The following is an 18,761-nucleotide window of genomic DNA, read 5'->3' on the forward strand; positions in this document are numbered from 1 at the left end:
ATATTTATTAAGCAGGTTATTCGTACACTATAAAATTAGTGCCAGTTAGCATGCACTGAAGCCATTAAATGCATGCTAAAATGAAACATAGAAAGATATAGAAACATAGAAGTGATGGCAGAAGAAGACCAACGGCCCATCCAGTCTGCCCAGCAAGCTACGCAGTTTATCCATTATTTTTTTTTCCCCCTTTTTCTCCCTCCCACCCGTCTCTATTGGCTTCCAGCACCCTCCGGCCCCAATTCCCTTCCACCCCTCCACCAATGCAGAGAGCAGCGCCATCCTAGTGAACATCCAGCTCAATCAGGGGTAGCAACCGCCGCAACCAGCAGGCCACACCCCTGCCCCTTACCCACCCCTGTTTTGTTTGCTTGTTTGTTTGTTTTTTTTTGTTTTTTGAGATGACAGCCCTCCATCCTTCCGCTCCGTGAAGGTGGAACACCAACCACTGGCCACTGGCATCCCGCTCCGTGAATGCCTCTGTGGCTACTGCCGCTCCGTGCAGTGTTTGCTGCCTCCTCTCTATTTATGCCCACTAGACTTGATGAGTCTAGTGAGTCACCAGTGAGTCACTAGTGAGTCACTAGTGAGTCACTAGTGAGTCTACTCACTAGTGAGACTAGTGAAGAAATGAACCAAAATGATTTTTGTGTCATTATGGATTGAAAATGACACAGAACAAATATTGGTCGTGTTTTCACTGTCTTTTAAATAAAGGCACATTCCTAATGTCATGTATTCCTTCTCTTGTGTACCAGTCTCCTCTTGCTTACTCCCCCCAAACTGATCCATCCCTCATGGATCCCTGTCTCATTCCATCCATATAGAATCCTCTCTGCCATTTCACTCCCTCAGCTTTCTGTTATCCTGCCTTCTCACCCCTTTATAACCTCATCCTGCTGATATCCCTTAGCACAATGTAGGTCAGCAGGAACATAAGAACATAAGAATATGCCATACTGGGTCAGACCAAGGGTCCATCAAGCCCAGCATCCTGTTTCCAACAGTGACCAATCCAGGCCGTAAGAACCTGGCAAGTACCCAAAAACTAAGTCTATTCCATGTTACCGTTGCTAATAGCAGTGGCTATTCTCTAGATGAACTTAATAGCAGATAATGGACTTCTCCTCCAAGAACATATCCAATCCTTTTTTAAACACAGCTATACTAAATGCACTAACCACATCCTCTGGCAACAAATTCCAGAGTGTAATTGTGCATTGAGTAAAAAAGAACTTTCTCCGATTAGTTTTAAATGTGCCCCATGCTAACTTCATGGAGTGCCCCCTAGTCTTTCTATTATCCGAAAGAGTAAATAGCCTATTCACATCTACCCGTTCTAGACCTCTCATGATTTTAAACACCTCTATCATATCCCCCCTCAGTCGTCTCTTCTCCAAGCTGAAAAGTCCTAATCTCTTTAGTCTTTCCTCATAGGGGAGCTGTTCCATTCCCTTTAACATTTTGGTAGCCCTTCTCTGTACCTTCTCCATCACAATTATATCTTTTTTGAGATGCAGCGACCAGAATTGTACACAGTATTCAAGTTGCGGTCTCACCATGGAGCGATACAGAGGCATTATGACATTTTCCGTTTTGTTTACCATTCCCTTTCTAATAATTCCCAACATTCTGTTTGCTTTTTTGACTGCCACAGCACACTGAACTGACAATTTCAATGTGTTATTCACTATGATGCCTAGCTCTCTTTCTTGGGTTGTAGCATCTAATATGGAACCCAACATTGTGTAATTATAGCATGGGTTATTTTTCCCTATATGCATCACCTTGCACTTATCCACATTAAATTTCATCTGCCATTTGGATGCCCAATTTTCCAGTCTTACAAGGTCTTCCTGCAATTTATCACAATCTGCTTGTGATTTAACTACTCTGAACAATTTTGTGTCATCTGAACAATTTTGTCTTATCTGCAAGAAGAAGAATGGTAGTGCTTCTGGTAACATCCTTCTCTGCCTCCTGTAGCCTCAATGGTGCTTCGAATCACAGATAACACTGTAGTGCTGCATGATCCACAGTGCCAGCTGAGCTTTAATTAGGATTGACAACTGGCTTCAGAGTGTCAGGACAAGTTGATCGAGTCTTCGGTTTATTCCTCTGCATGCATGAAGTTGTAATTTTGGGGAAAATCTGAAGACAGATGGCAACGATATTCCTTTCACCTCTTCATGTTAATGGAAAGAGGGCTTTGGGGTTTTGCTACTCTGGGAGATCTTCTGGGAATGAGCAATCTATATTGGACCTATGGCTTTTTTCATAGGAATGAAACTAATTCAAAGGGGTGAGCAGTAAATGGATTAAAGATCTGTTAAAATGAGGAAAAAAGGAACCTTCTTGCCACTATGCTCCTGAGGCTCTACAGCAGCCACAATGCTGCAGAGCCTCACTGGGCCTAGTCTTCCGGCTGTGGCAAGATGGACTCCTCCACTGCAACTCCGCCACTCCGCCACTGCCATAGGACAATTTTGGGGGAACCCTTTTTGCTGTTCCCCATATTTTGCTGCTTGAATTGGCCAAGTCACCTTGCCTCATTATTGAACTGTCCACGCCTGAAATGACTTATATATAAACTTCTATACTGAAACAGGAATAATCCACAGCAGTAAAATCCTAATAATGCAGTAAAACTTACATATCTAAAGAAAACAATATCTAACCATTTTCAATAAAATTCTATATAAGATTATAGAGGTCTCACAAATTTAGCCTTTACTAATAGTGTTATCCCTTATTAGTATGGCAGCAGGAGCCTTTGCTGGTCTGGTTGCAAGTACTAATGTCAAAATAAGTAGTTGGGTTTAGAGAGGCTTGGAACTCTCCAATGGAATGTACCCTACCTATATAAATAAAAATGTTAAATAGTTTGTACGTCGTCGCTAATCTCGCCAACCGCTTAACCGAATGCGTTCAAATTTGCACACAACATTCACTTCCCATACGGGAAGGATCTAATGTACTTACATTACATATAGGTCTCACCTGTGACAGGTAATACAAGTTTAAAAATTGCTTACACAAAACAGCGACATCTGGTGGCCGTCGGCGCAAGCGCAACCTCTTACACCTTTCACACACACTCACACACCACACCCCACCCCCACACAGGGCTATTGTCTTTCATTCACACTCCCTCATAACACACAGAAATCCACACTCATCACACCACACACCCCCACCCACACGCCTGCCAATGTCACTTACTTCACCCACCCTCCCAAAACACACCAAAACACGAATTCCTGCCTGCTACATTGCGAAGCCACGCATTTCACACACCCTCCGATTTTAAATTAAAGTACCCTCTTCCACCCACCCACGCACTGCACTCCGATCACACACTACACCTGAAACAAGTCCGTGCTTCGCTGGCACCACAGGAATGGTCCGGGACACATCGCATTCAGTAGGGCCGTCATGCCAGCAACTAAAATAGTGCTGGCGAACCTTGCCCTTACTATGCTATACGGAGACAACAATGATGTCGGTACACCATGTGACATAGTAAGGGCAAGAGCCCATCGGTGCCATATCCTCAATGGACATTTGCCCTTACTACGTCAGGAATCCTGACGCACCATTTTCACAGGTGAAGTTTTGCGATATGGCAGCCAGCGGAACAAACCCTAGCACACACCCTCGCCACAGGCTGGCAGTTTACACAGGTAGCCGGGGAGGAGCACGGTGGGGGACCGTTCTCATTTTCTGCCGCGCATTTTTCACGGGGGGGGGGGGTCACTCATTCTCCACATCTCCTGAGAGGGGGGCTGTAGCGTGGGTTGCTCTATTTTGCCGGGTTGGGGGGGGCCCAGGAAGGTATGCTTACATATTTAAACTATTCTTTGCTGGTGCTGTTCATTTGGGGTAAAAAAACACAAAAAAACCCCACAAACTATAACCTTTACTGATCTCTGAAAGCTAGCGATTTAGCCCCCCAAAACAAACTTCTCTACAGACACATTACTAGGTGGATTAGGCACTGCATTAATATTGCTTGCAGGAGATTTCAGACAAACCTTACCTATAATATCTCGCTCAACACGGTGGATGAAATAAATGCTTGCCTCAAATACTCAACTTTGTGGCAACACGTCACCACATTACACTTAACAATAAATATGCGTGTCCAGCTGCAAAAATATCCATCGCTGCACCGATTCTCAGAACATTTACTACACATTGGGAACGGAACCATGCCAGTCGATCTTGCCTCGGGACGAATTTCATTACCTCCTAACTTCTGTAATTTAGTCACAACAAAAAAGATTAGGTGGAAAAGGTTTTCCCCAATATTCAACACAATTACAAGAATCACGCTTGGCTTAGTCAACGAGCTATTCTTGCAGCAAAGAACAAAGATGTTTACGAACTAAACAATATTATTCAAGCTAACATTCAAACCCAGGAAATCACATATAAGTCCATAGACACTGTTGTGGAATCAGATGAATCAGTTAATTATCCCACAGAATTTTTAAATTCCCTCGACCTCAGGCATGCCACCTCACATACTAGAATTGAAAATCGGCGTACCAATAATAATGCTACGAAATATCAACCCACCAAAGCTTTGCAACGGCACACGACTTGCTATCAAAAATTTAAGAACCAATATCATAGAAGCTACAATCTTAACAGGACCTTTCAAAGGTGAAGATGTACTCATTCCTCGCATCCCTATCATTCCAACAGATATGCCATTTCAATTTAAAAGATTGCAATTCCCAATTAGATTGGCATTTGCAATAACCATCAACAAAGCTCAAGGACAATCTTTACACCTCTGCGGTTTACATCTACAAACCGATTGCTTCTCACATGGATAATTGTATATTGCATGTTCACGAGTAGGCAAACCTGACAATTTGTATATCTGCACTAACGATGGAACAATAAAAAATGTTGTATACCCACAAGCATTGCAAAATTAAACATATTACAGATATCCCCTGGATCTGTTCTGTTTTTTCAACTTAACCAGGCTCAGCCACATCAACGCGTGGCAGGGTACAGCTAGTGTTTAATAAAATTACTGTTAGAGATGTGCATCGGGTGTCCAATCGTTCATGCTTTTGGGTTCATGTGGCCATGGGAAAATCTCGTTTTCCCACTGATCGATTTTTTTTTTCATGAAAAATTGGTTTTTGGCTTAGTGCGTGCTAACGGGACTTAGTGCGCACTAACAAAAACTAACAAAAAAGTAGCAAAATGTAACAAAAAAAAAGATTTTTGTTAGCGTGCGCTAACCCAAAAACCGATTTTCCACAAAAATTTGGGGAAAATGGAATCAGTTTTCGGTGTTTTGGAAAGGGAAAATAGAACCAAAGAGCTAATAGAACCAAAGAGCTAAGAGAAACAGATAAGTGTTTTGGAAAGGGAAAATAGAACCAAAGAGCTAAGAGAAACAGATAAGTATGAGAAAAAAATGTGTGAAGCTTGCTGGGCAGACTGGATGGGCCGCTTGGTCTTCTTCTGCCGTCATTTCTATATTTCTATGTTTCTATGATGATTTACGGAATTTCATTTGAAATTCCCTATCGTCAAAAAATGAATGTACATCCCTAATTCCTGTAGCTATGTGAGTGCAGAAGGAGTTGTGAGCCCCCTTCAATCAGGAAGGTACTAGATTTCAGTGACTTTCCTTGCATAGTGTGCTGGTGGGATCTTTCTCTCCACAGGAAAAGGATCTAGTAGAGTAGACTCTCTCTTACACAGAAGGATGCTCTGGAATAAAGGTGTTCCAATCAAATGACATAAGATTGCCATACTGGGTCAGACCAAAGGTCCATCAAGCCCAGCATCTGTTTCCAACAATGGCCATTGGCCAATCCAAGTGACAAGTAATTGGCAGGATCCCAATGGATGGAGAGATTCCATGATGCTGTCCCACATTAAGCAGTGGATTCTGCAACTCCAACTTAATAATGATTTATGAACTTTTCCTCCAAGATCTTCTCCAAACCTTTTTTAATACAGCTTTCAACAAATCTCCTGGCAATGAATTACAGAGCTTAATTATGCATTGAATAAATACATATTTTCTCTTATTAGTTGTAAATGAACAACTTAGTATCTTCATTCTGTCTTTGTACTTTTTGAAAGAGTAAACAACTGATTCACATTTACATATTCCACTCCACTCCTTATTTTATAGACCTCTATCATATCTCCCCTGAGTCATCTCTTCTTCAATCTGAAGAGTCCTAACTTCTTTAGCCTTTCCTCATAGGGGAATTGCCCCAGCCCCTTTATCATTTTGGTCACCCTTCTCTATACATTTTCTAATTCTGCTATATCTTTTTTGAGATGCAGTGACCAGAACTGCACGTAGTACTCAAGATGAGGCTGCACCATGGAGCAATACAGAAGCCTTATGATACTCTCTGTTTTATGCTCAATTCCTTTCTTAATAACTGCTAGCTTTCTGTTTGCTTTCTTAGCTTCTGGTGATCAATGAGCAGAAGATTTCAAAGAATAATCAACAAGCTAAGAGAGAATTTGAAAAGAAGTTGTCCGTGGAGGCAAAAACTCAAAGTAAAATCTTTTTTAAATATATCCAAAGCAGAAAGCCTGTGAGGAGTCAGTTGGACCGTTAGATGATAGAGGGGTTAAAGGGGCACTTAGAGAAGATAAGGTCATCGCTAGTGGTGTGCATTAGTTTTCGCCGTATTGGCGATCCGCAACGTATACTGCACTATTCGTAGTATTCGTGGGGAAGCGAAACGTATCGCGATTCCCCACAAATACACAAATATTTGCCAAATTATACGGCCACCTAAATAAAAATTTAAACAACCCCCCCCCACCCTCCTGAACCACCCCCAAGACTTACCAAATCTCCCTGGTGGTCCAGTGGGGGGTGGTCCGGGAACCATCCCCTACACTCACACCCTCGGTGCCGGTTTCATCATGGCGCCGATAGCCTTTGTCACAGGGGCTACCGGTGCCATTGGTCAGCCCCTGTCACATGGCCATCGGCGCCATCTTGTGCTCCTACCATGTGACAAGGGCTGACCAATAGCACCAGTAGCCCCTGTGACATAGTATGGGCAAAGGCTATCGGCGCCATTTTGAGTACTGGCATCAGACGGCTGGAGTGCAGGAGGTAGCTCCGGGACCCCTGTTGACCCCCATGGATGTTTGGCCAGCTTGGGGGGGGGCTCCTGACCCCCATAAGACTTACCAAAAGTCCAGCGGGGGTCCGGGAGCGATCTCCTACACGTTGGCCGTCCGATGCCAATACTCAAAATGGCGCCGATCGCCTTTGCCCTCACTATGTCACAGGTACTGACGGTCGGCCACTGTGACTTAGTGAGGGCAAAGGCGATCGGCCCCATTTTGAATACTGGCAGCAGCCGGGGAGCTAACCCTAGGTCATACCGCTTCTGACTGCCCATGTGTTGTGCCAGTGACCTTAATCCTCCCGGAGGAGGAGTTCGACACGCAAGCTTTGATTGACTCGGGAGCAGGGGGTAACTTCATACTTAAGGAGCTGGTTCAACAACTCCAGATCGGGGTACAACCCAAAAGACCCCCCCTCCGCGTGTCCTCTATCCAGGGAAGAATACTTCCTGGAGTCATCACCACCCACACCGAACCTCTCATTCTTCGCATGAGCATTCTGCACCAGGTGGAGATCTTCTTCTTCGTTTTAGAGAGGTCCATGCACCCGGTCATCTTGGGCCTACCCTGGCTTCGGAAGCATTCGCCCGTAATTGCATGGGATTCCCTTCAACTAGCATCCTGGGGACCTGCGTGCCTTAATTCCTGCCTATCCACGGTTACTCAGCCACCGATTCATCTCTTGACAACGACTCTGGGTTTGCCATCTCACTATCAGCATTATCTCGATGTATTCTCCAAAGAGAAGGCCGAGATCCTTCCGGAGCATCGCCCCTTTGACTGCGCAATTAATCTTCTCCCGGGCGCCACACCGCCACGAGGACGGACCTACCCATTGTCCCTCACGGAGACTCAAGCCATGTTGGCATATATCCAGGAAAACCTGGATCGGGGGTTTATACGACCATCTACATCTCCAGCCAGGGCAGGTTTCTTTTTGTAGTGAAGATAGATGGGTCCCTCTGACCCTGCATAGTAGAGATGGGAATCGTGTGATCGATCGTCTTAATGATTGATTTTGGCTGGGGGGGGGAGGGAATCTGATCGTCGCGGTTTTGTTTTTTTTTTTTTAAATCGTTTAAATCGTAAATCGGGGGAGGGTGGGAAAACCGGCAAACTAAAACAACCCTAAAACCCACCCAGACCCTTTAAAATAAATCCCCCACCCTCTCGAACCCCCCCCCCAAATGTTTTAAATTACCTGGGGTCCAGTGGGGGGGTCCCGGTGTGATCTTCCATTCTCGGGCCACGGCTGCGACCTCATGCACTAGGGCCGTATTGCAAAATGGTGCCGGCCGTATGGCCGTATTGCCGTATTGCAAAATGGCGCCGGTGTATGTAACGCAGCTGGCGTATGGCCGGCGCCATTTTGAAATACGGCAATACGGCCATACGGCCGGCGCCATTTTGCAATACGGCCCTTGTGCATGAGGTTACTCCCGGACCCCCGCTGGACTTTTGGCAAGTCTTGTGGGGGTCAGGAGGCCCCCCCAAGCTGGCCAAAATCCCTCGGGGTCCAGCGGGGGTACGGGAGCGATCTCCTGCGCTCGTGATGTCGGGGGACAGGAACCAAAATGGCGCCACCTTTGCCCTGTCATATGACAGGGCAAAGGTAGCGCCGGCGCCATTTCTATTAACGCAGCCGTGGCCCGAGAGTGGAAGATCACACCGGGACCCCCCACTGGACCCCAGGTAATTTAAAACATTTTGGGGGGGTTCGGGAGGGTGGGGGGTTTATTTTAAAGGGTCGGGGTGGGTTTTAGGGTTGTTTTAGTGTGCCGGTTCTCCCGCCCTTCCCCTCCCCCCTCCCCCGATTTACGATTTTTGACGATAAATCGGGGAAATTCCTATTGTATCGCGCCTCTAACGATTTTTGACGATTTAAAATATATCGGACGATATTTTAAATCGTCAAAAAACAATTCACATCCCTACTGCATAGATTACCGGGGCTTGAATAGTATTACCCGGTGGGACCGGTATCCTCTGCCCTTGATCCCAGAACTCTTGTACCGACTGCAAGGGGCCATGATATTTACCAAACTAGACATTTTCGGGGCTTATAACCTAGTTAGAATTCACCCAGGAGACGAGTAGAAGACCGCATTCAACACAAGGGACAGACATTATGAGTACCGGGTCATGCCCTTCGGTCTCTGCAACGCCCCAACAGTGTTTCAAAACCTCATGAATGAGGTTCTACGAGAAATGTTACACACATCAGTAATTGTTTACCTAGACGACGTACTAATTTACTCCAAAGATCTACAGACACATCGCCAGGACGTTCGTCGAGTCTTACAGAAGTTACGTGATAATCGGCTTTACGCAAAACTCGAGAAATGTTTATTTGAACAAGAATCGTTACCCTTTTTAGGGTATATTGAATCCTCTACGGGATTTCACATGGATCCAGAGAAGTTCACTGCCATAAAGGATTGGCCCCAACCGGTGGGGGTGAAGGCGCTGCAGAGGTTTCTTGGGTCCGCCAACTTCTACCGGCAATTTATTCCACATTACTCCCAGATGGTGGCACCTTTGACGGCCCTCACCAAGAAGGGATCAGACGCAAAGAATTAGACAACGGCCGCCCTACAGGCCTTCCAGGAACTGAAAGAGGCATTTCTCCAGGATCCATGCCTGCGGCACCCCGATCCCCAACAACAGTTTATCATGGAAGTGGATGCCTCCGACGTTGCCATCGGGGCAGTTTTAAGTCAAGTATCCCCTAGGAAGAAGCTCCTGCCCTGTTCCTACTTCTCCTGGAAGTTCTCGTCGACAGAAAAGAACTACAGAATAGGGGATAAAGAATTACTAGCCATTAAATTGGCATTCAAAGAGTGGCGCCAATGGTTGGAGGGGACCCAACAGCCGGTGATTGTTTATACAGACCATAAAAACCTGGAATACTTATGCCGTGCCCAGCGTCTCAACCCCCGGCAGGCCAGGTGGTCTCTATTCTTCTGCTGCTTTGATTTTCATCTCCGCTACCGGCCGGCCGATAAGAATGTTCGAGTGGATGCTCTCTCTCGTACTGCTGAATTGGAGGATGTGCCAGACCCACCACAGTACATCCTTGATCCAGCTAAAGTGCTCCTCGCGGCCGCCAACACAGTCCCGACAGGGAAGACTGTGGTACCCCTCAGACTGCAGAAAAAGGTTCTCTTCTGGGCAAACGATTCTCTAACAGCCGGCCACCCAGGAGTAGCCAGGACCCAGGAATTACTCTCGGAATATTACTGGTGGCACCAATTTAAGAGAGATGTTCGCCTCTATGTTAACTCTTGCCCAACCTGTGCCCGACAGAAGACTCCCGTCGGCCACCCCTGGGGCCTTCTTCAGCCTCTGCCGATCCCCGCGGAACCATGGACTCACTTATCCACGGACTTTATCGTAGATCTGCCTGCTTCAAAGGGGAAGACGGTGATTTGGGTCGTCATAAATAGATTCTCCAAGATGGCCCACTTTGTGCCCCTTTCCAAACTACCCTCAGCGCCTGAACTGGCGAATTTGTTTATGCGACATATCTTTCGCCTTCATGGGCTCCCGCTCCACATTGCCTCGGATAGGGGTTCTCAGTTTACAGCACGATATTGGCGAGCACTGTGTGAGAAGTTCAGGGTTCAGCTTGACTTCACCACCGCCTTCCATCCCCAAGCTAACGGGCAGGTAGAATGGGTAAACCAGACTTTGAAGGCGTTCCTTCATACCTTGTGGGAGATCTGCAAGATGACTGGGTGGCCTTGCTTCCGTGGGCAAAATTTTCTTATAATCACCACAAGCATTCTTCCACCGGCAAGTCCCCCTTCTACACGGTCTACGGCAGACGCCTGCGGCCTCCTTTACCGGTACAGTAGATGTGCCGTCTCCCACCGTACAAACCACCGCCCGACGGTTATGCCAGATCTGGCATTCCACCCGGAAGAGACTCCAGCATGCGGCGGTTATTATGAAGAAACTGGCCGATTGTTTGCGACGGCCAGCCCCAGTGTTCCTTCCTTCGTCTACGGCTTCCTTCGATGAGGTTGGCTCCTAAGTACATTGGTCCCTTGGCAGTTAAGGACAGGATTGGGGCAGTCTCCTATTGCCTTCAACTTCCACGCACGCTCAGGATCTACAACTTCTTCCACGTTTCATTGTTGAAACCCTTGGTCCTTTCTCCGTATCACAAGAAGTCACCCACACCCGCCACACCTGAGGCACAGGAAGATGCCATCTATCAAGTTAAAGACATGCTGGATGTATGGCATCATCACAGGCGTTGGGAGTACCTTCTTTCCTGGGAGGGTTATGGTCCTGAAGAGAATTCCTGGGAGCCCGCCGTCAACATCCTTGACAAAAACCTTCTCCATCAGTTCCATCTGGATCACCCAAGTAAACCCAGACCTCCTGGGAGGGGGCGTAGGAGAGGGGGTACTGTTGTGGTCCCGGGCTGTGCCCTGGTCCTTCCACATACCTCGGGGGTGGTCCGGGCCGTTTCCTGTCTTCCCCGGGCCGTTGCCAGCATTTCCCGGGCCTGCAAGCCCTCCAGCGCGTCTCTCCCTCCTCGGGAGAGACGCCGACACTCCGGCACGGATGGCCCCGCCCCTTGATGCGCGCGCGGGGAGGAGCCACATTTAAAGGGGCCAGCGTGGGAAAACCTCTCCCGGGCTGAAGATGACGCCAGACGCCCTCAGGGTGTAAGTACCCTGCAGCTAAATCTCTCCTGTGCCTTGCAACAAGGTTCTTGGTCTTCGGCCTGCTGTTGCTGTGTTCCTGGTTCGCTCTTCGTCCCGCTTCTGCCTTGCCCTCCTCGCTGGATTGATTCTTCTGGACTCCAACCCCTGGACTGGCTTTGGACCGCTCGCTGGACTACGACCCCTGGATTGGCTTCGGACCGCTCTCTGGACTTCGACCTCTGGATTGGCTTTGGACCGCTCTCTGGACACCGACCCCTGGACTGGCTGCGGACCGCTCTTTGGACTTGGACTCCTGGACCAACTTCTGGATTACCTACAACCTGCTGGAGGCGCCAGCCGTCCGGAACCCACGACCTGCAGGAGGCGCCTGCATCCGGACCATCTTCCACCTTCAGGGAGTTGCCTAAGTCCCAACGGCTGTGTCCCTACAGGCTCCTCCTGGGGGGACTTCGGCTTCCAGGCTGAATCTCCAAAAGTCGCAGCGGCCGGACTCCTAAGGGCTCCTCCCGGGGGAGTGCCGGTCTCCAGGGTGAAGATTCTTCTATTACCAGGGTCCAACATCGGCCATCCTTCCAGGGGGTACAGAGTCCTTGGTCGCATAGGACTCCATCGTGGTCCAGTATCTCAGCCTGCTCTGGGTCTCCGTACCGCCTCCTGGTTGGGACACTTGCTGTGGACCCCACAGCACCCTATCCTCTGTCCCAACCGGCCCAAGGGTCCACGAACATAATAGGTTTTGTATCATATCTAAGCATTAAGACAAGGTCTGAAGTAAGCCATTTACTTGAACGAGTTCCTGCTGGGCCTTTTGCATGAACCTATTCAAGAGACCATTCAATTTGGTTTTTTGCTGTTGCATCTGGGTGGCCAAAGCAGCAATGGTCCATCACGGAGGTGCATTCACTGAGCTCATGGCCTCAGAAACCTGTTGCAAGCATGATAGTGAGCCCCTCTTTCCATGGCGATAGGATCCTAAGGTCCTAAGGTTTGCGGTGAAAGCAGGTGAATGAGTCTTTGCAAGGCCATACTAGGAGAACGTTCAACAATCTGTAACTACGGATGAAGCAGTAGGGCAGGTTGAAGACTATGGCTGAGGCTGAAGATGAAGACAGATTGAAGAATGTGGCTGAGAGTGAAGACAAAGGCAGGCTGAAGATGGTACCTGAGGCAGAAGGCAGCCATGGAGCAAGGCTGAGGCTGAAGCCAGGCAGAGAACAAAGCTGAGGCTGAAGCTGAAGACAAGGCTGCTGCTGAAGACACAATTGGAACACCTTTGCTGAGGCAAGGAAAGGACATCAGGAGAGCCGTTTTATAGGGTGAAGAGTCGTGACATCATCTGAGGGCTCTGTGGGCCCTTTAAAACAACTGAATTTGGACACATGCATACTTAGAGGAAGGTCCAGAGGTGGTGATCCTGGCAACATCCTGCCACAGCATGGCCCCCTGCCTGAAGGTGAGTGCAGCCACTTGCAGGAGAGTGCTACAAGCTGCAAAACATAACAATGGCATTTAGAATGGGCACCTTTTTGGTCCCCTCTGCATCAGCCCCAGGGAAATGAAGGAGATGGGCAAGATTAGGGTGCGCAGTTACTCTTCTCTGTTCTATTTTGTCAGGTCTAGTTTCACCCCCTCCATACTGATCACTGCAGCCTGCTGCCTGGGAAGGGAGTGGCTAGAGTCTAGAGGAGGAAACAGAGGGCTATTCTCTTCAGGGCACTGGCAAATAGAGTTGGTGGACCACTCTAATATACTGGGACCAGGAACAATATAGAACAGAACCAGAACCTGATATTTGTCATAGCTATTAACCATTCTGTACCCTGTAATTCTTCTTACCCCGCTCCTCGGTCTTGTGCCTGTGTTCTATACTGGACTGTCTGTGCTTCCCCGCTCCTCAGGGCCATGCCCATGTGTTTCTCAAGAGACTGTCAGAGCTTCCCGCTCCTCGGGGTAGTGCTCTCATGCTTCACTACGACTGTCAGTGCCCCCTCTCCTTGGGGATGCCTCTTGTGCTCACTGTGACTGCTGCACTCCGCCACCCTCCAGGACTGTTCCTATGACACCAGTAGAGACCTGGCTTGGGCTTCCCTGCTCCGTGTGTTGGCCTATGTCATTACTGCAACACCCTCTACGCTACACAGCTCCGCTCCTCGGGACTGCCTCTCTGGAGTACCTCCTTCATGGCCAGTCTCGTGCCTCCCGCTCTGCAGTCTGTCTGGTGTCTTCCCCTTCGGGGTCTCAACCCAAGGACTGCCTCCAGCCTGCTCCCTACTGGGGTACACTTCAGGCTCCTGGGAACCTCCCATAGCTTTGTACAGAGTTCCCCGCTGTGCCTAACCTCGCCTCCCGATGGTGCGGACCTGTGGGGCTCCTCCCCACAGGCAGCAACAACTCACATACAAATCATAACACCTATAAAACGACATTGGCACATTTGGCAAATATCACCTGTTTATAATAGATTGGAAGACATAAAAAAGATTGAACCATAATAATATATAAAAAATTTGTAGCCAATATTTTTATTTTTGTATTACACATTGATTGTGGTGGTCTTTTCCCTCTATTTGCCTTGCTCATGCCAGTTTCCAATAGCCCTCCCACCTTTTGCACCTTCTGCATAACAAGAGAGAAAGGTGCAGGTGGTAGTGGCACATGCTATCTCAGTTTTAATTTCTTAAAGCTTGAGTCTTCCACTTTGGCTTTTTGTGGGTAAAAAAAAAATGACTTTTTAACTTAGGGAAAGGGCTTCCTTTTTTCTCAGTGCTTCTGCTTCTGCTTTTGCTTCTGCTAGACTTGGCTCATTCTACAAGAACATCCATTCCCCTGCCCCTACCTTTCTTCTGCTCACTGACATTTCTTCCTTTCCCCTTTCCTCACAGTATCCTGATAGATTTGAAAATGACACTATAGGTTTTGACTTCACAAAAACTGCACTTCACCAATACCACTCTAATAGTTACTCTCCATCACATGCACACCAGAGACTGAGTGCACTGCAGATCTTAGCAGGGCACAAATCTCTGCTGGCTGGCTAGGACTATTTACAAGTTCAGATACCCAGTAACATTCACAGTGTTGCAAAAATTATCTCTCTCTCTCTTTCATTCACACAGACACACACACACACACACACACACACTCACTTGCTTCTGACTCCATTTACATACACAGAAGAAAACGACAAAGCTTAGGGCTCTGGCTACTCTCAAGACTAGACTACAGTGCACCAGTGAGGCAGAGAACTAAAAATCACTCCTGTTCACTGCTTCTCTCAACTTCTCCACCACAGTCAACAGATAAAGAATCCCAGCGTCTTCACGGAGAGGGTGGTGGATGCCTGGAATGACCTTCTGGAGGAAGGGGTGATGACCAAAACTGTGAAGGACTTTAAAAGAGCATGGGATAAACACTGTGGATCCATAAAGTCTAGAGGATGTGAATGAAGAGTGGGTAGTTCACGGGAACGACAGCTACTACCTGGAGATAATACTAAAAAGTGGGGAGAAGCTTACTTATTACGGCGGTTACCACCCCAAACCAAATAAGCTTGATACTTCACTTTCAATGCATATAAAGCATAGCTCTCTGCTTCAACGGCAGGGGAAAAAGACTGACACTTCACTTTCAATGCATATCGGGGTAGATCTTAAAAAAGTACACGCGCGTATACTTTTGTTCGCGCAACCGGCGCAAACAAAAGTATGCCAGATTTTATAAGATACACACGTAGCCGCACGTATCTTATAAAATCCTGGGTTGGCATGTGCAAGGCTGCGCAAAATCGGCAGCCTGCGCGCGCCGAGCCACGCAGCCTGCCTCTGTTCCCTCCGAGGCCGCTCAGAAATCGGAGCGGCCTTGGAAGGAACTTTCCTTCCATGTCCCACCACCTTCCCTTCCCTTCCCCTATCTAACCCACCCCCCAGCCCTAACTAAATCCCCCCCTACCTTTGTTGTGCAAGTTACGCCTCCTCGAAGCAGGCACAGGCCGCAGTGCCGGGGGACTAGGGACTGCCCTCCTGGCCCACCCCTGAACCATTGCCATGCCCCCGGACCCACCTCAGACCACCTCCTGACCCCGGACACGCCCCCAGACATGCCCCCAGACTTACGACATGCCCCCTCGGACACGCTCCTCCCGCCCCTTTTACGAAGTCCCGGGACTTACGCGCGTCCCGGGGCTTTTTGCGCACCGGCGGCCTATGCAAAATAGGCACGCCAGCGCGCGAGTGCCCTGCACGTGTAAATCTGGCCGGATTTACACACACGGGGCTTTTAAAATCTACCCCATCTCACATAGCTCCCTGCTTCAATGGCAGGGGAGCAAGACTGATACTTCACTTTCAATGCATAGCCAGCAAGGCTCTCTGCTTCAACAGCAGGGGGGAATATAGAAAGGTGGATCTATATACAGGCAACAACCAACAAGGACTGAATTACATAGTCTGGGTAAACAGATAAGCATAGGTGTAGCTTGCTTATTGCAGAGGTTAATACCCCTAACTAATTAAGCTATTTACTTAGATGCGGTTCCAACACTGCTCTCTACATTAATGGCAGGGATGGAAGGGAAATAGAACCAAATAGGTTACTAAGGGCCAAGAGTAACAGATAAGTAAGAGAGAAAAAAAGTGCAAAAGCTTGCTGGGCAGACTAGATGGGCCATTTGGTCTTCTTCTGCCGTCATTTCTATGTTTCTATGTTTCTATATTTGTCTCTCAGACACAGTAAGCACTGCAACAGTGAAGGTAAGAACAAAGCCAGTTTTTGCCCAACTTCTCTCCCCTTATTTCCTGATAAAAAAGAGTATAATGGTATTATATTCTATAACATATTATGTAAGATATAATTTGAAATAAAATTCAGCAAAACATATTTGAGTTCTATCAGCAAAGCATGTCTTTCATATGACCTACACATTTCACAGCTAGCCAAGAATGCCAGTGGTAAGAAATATCCAAGTATTACTGATGGGAAGGAATGTTACACTTACTGTATATTAGAATAAGAATACTCTGGCAGTGATAAGATGATCAAGGAGACAGAATACAAATATTTTGCATTCAAGAGGCTAAAAGTTATGAAACACGTTTTCTCATATTTTAAAATTATCACCAGTCAAGCAGTTTGCTCAGAAAAGCAGTTTGCTCAGAAAAGCAGTTCACTGGAAGCTGCTCAACTCTGCAAAGTTTTCTAAGTGTTTTTTGGAACGATACCTTTTCAGGTGATTCATCCCATTTTATAATGCCCCTACATCAGCTTTTATCAAGCAAGATATAATTTCATGCAGTCAAATAGAATCAAACTTTAAAAGAAAAAGTGATATGACATATTCTATATACAATTAAACACACTTGGCATATGTTTAGATACTCTTGGGCATTACAGCTTGCTGGATTCAGAAAACACGTTTCTACCTTTATTTAATAATGAAACTTGCAAGTCAAGAACACTTGTAAATTCAGACATTTGTTAAATCAATTGACCTCTTAAAATAATGAAATAGTGAAGATCATGTGAGACTATCCAGTATTACAACTCCCTCTTGATTTTAGATCCTGATGTATACTTCTCTAGAAAAGTGAGTGAAGGAGTAATACAGCATGCACTCCAAAATAGGATCTGTTTGTGGTTTCTATTATGTTCGATTTTTGTGTGATCTATTCTCTACATATACTGATTTAAAATTTAAAACAACATGATAATCTTTAAAGAGATCTAGCTAGCATCACCAAGTTAAGTGACTAACTCCCTCACAGTGAAACATGGCCATGTGTAGCAGCTAAAAATGAAGGCATACTTTCACATGGTTCATGTTTTTAGCTGGACAAAAAAGTAGCTTTCATGGGGGTTTGTAAGAAGGGGCAGTAAATTATGTGTCTATAATTGTTTTTTTAAATGCATGAAAGTAGTTTTGTCCTGGTTCCACCAGCCACAGAATTAATACGTGAATGTATTGTATATGGTTACTTATGTTCCTCTGTATATGTTCAGTTCAAAGACAACCTATCTTGGTAGATTTTCTTTGAAAATTCACTGACACTTACCTGCATAACTTCCAGCTCTGCAGATTACTCAAAACTATTCCCAGAATGCTAGGTCCCCATCCAGTTCACCAAATGATTGTAAGGAAAGTAGACTTACCTTTTTGAATGACTGAACCATCTCCCTACTTTTTATTTGGAATAAGTTGCCTACAATAGGAAAAGGAGTTGGTCCTGGAGGCAAATTTCCTTTTCTATACATTTTTCTCCCTATGGATTGGATAAGAATGCAACAAATACATACAGCAATAAAAGCAAAGACTACACTAAGATCCATGGTGGAAGGTTGATTATCATGAACTGCTCTCCTCTGTATATGTTGAACTTTCTGGATTCATAAGTGAGATCAGATTGCCACAAGCATGCCCAAATATGCAACATTTATGCTAAATTTTGATCTCATTCCAGCAACAAGTTTCAACCCATTTTGTTTAAGTTCTCCAGTGAGAAAGAAACAATAAATTTCCAACCTGTGCCAATAGGCTGCTGTTGTTCATTAAATAGAAAGGAAAGCTCCTTATATTGCTGCTAAACCTAAAATAAGTCTTTCATTTAAAACAGAATTGACCCTACTGGTTCACTTAACCTTTTATTCCAAAAATAACAAAATGTTAATGGTGTAGAGAATTATTATTCAGTTATATCTGAATAAGGAGATGGGGAGGGACTTAGGTTCAGTTTAAACCATTTAAGTCATTCTTTTCAAGAAACTAAGATCATTGTTGTTTGGAGAATCTATTGGCACAAACTTAGTCTATGCTTTCTAGGGATGTCCCTCACAGAGTGTGCAAAAATGTTGTTTGGAGAATCAGTATATGTCAATATTTCTAATACGTTTATTAAATTAATAAACTAAATGTGATGCTCAGTAATTTGAAAATAAGAGCCTTCTTTATCA

The 18,761-nt window shown here is 46.3% G+C and overlaps 1 protein-coding gene across 2 annotated transcripts in view; it reads right to left on the bottom strand.

The window, feature by feature from the left end:
* The window catches only part of LOC115084910 (cytochrome P450 2G1-like), a 154,088-nt gene extending 135,886 nt beyond the window's left edge, over positions 1-18,202 (bottom strand). For both annotated transcript variants that reach the window (XM_029590323.1, XM_029590322.1), the window contains exon 1: positions 17,964-18,202. In XM_029590323.1, the coding sequence (XP_029446183.1) occupies positions 17,964-18,140 (177 nt within the window). In that variant the 5' untranslated portion in view covers positions 18,141-18,202. The remainder of the gene's footprint in view (positions 1-17,963) is intronic.
* Positions 18,203-18,761: the final 559 nt, after the last annotated feature.

Source organism: Rhinatrema bivittatum, chromosome 2 (genome assembly GCF_901001135.1).
Source record: "Rhinatrema bivittatum chromosome 2, aRhiBiv1.1, whole genome shotgun sequence".
Classification (NCBI taxonomy): Eukaryota; Metazoa; Chordata; class Amphibia; order Gymnophiona; family Rhinatrematidae; genus Rhinatrema; species Rhinatrema bivittatum.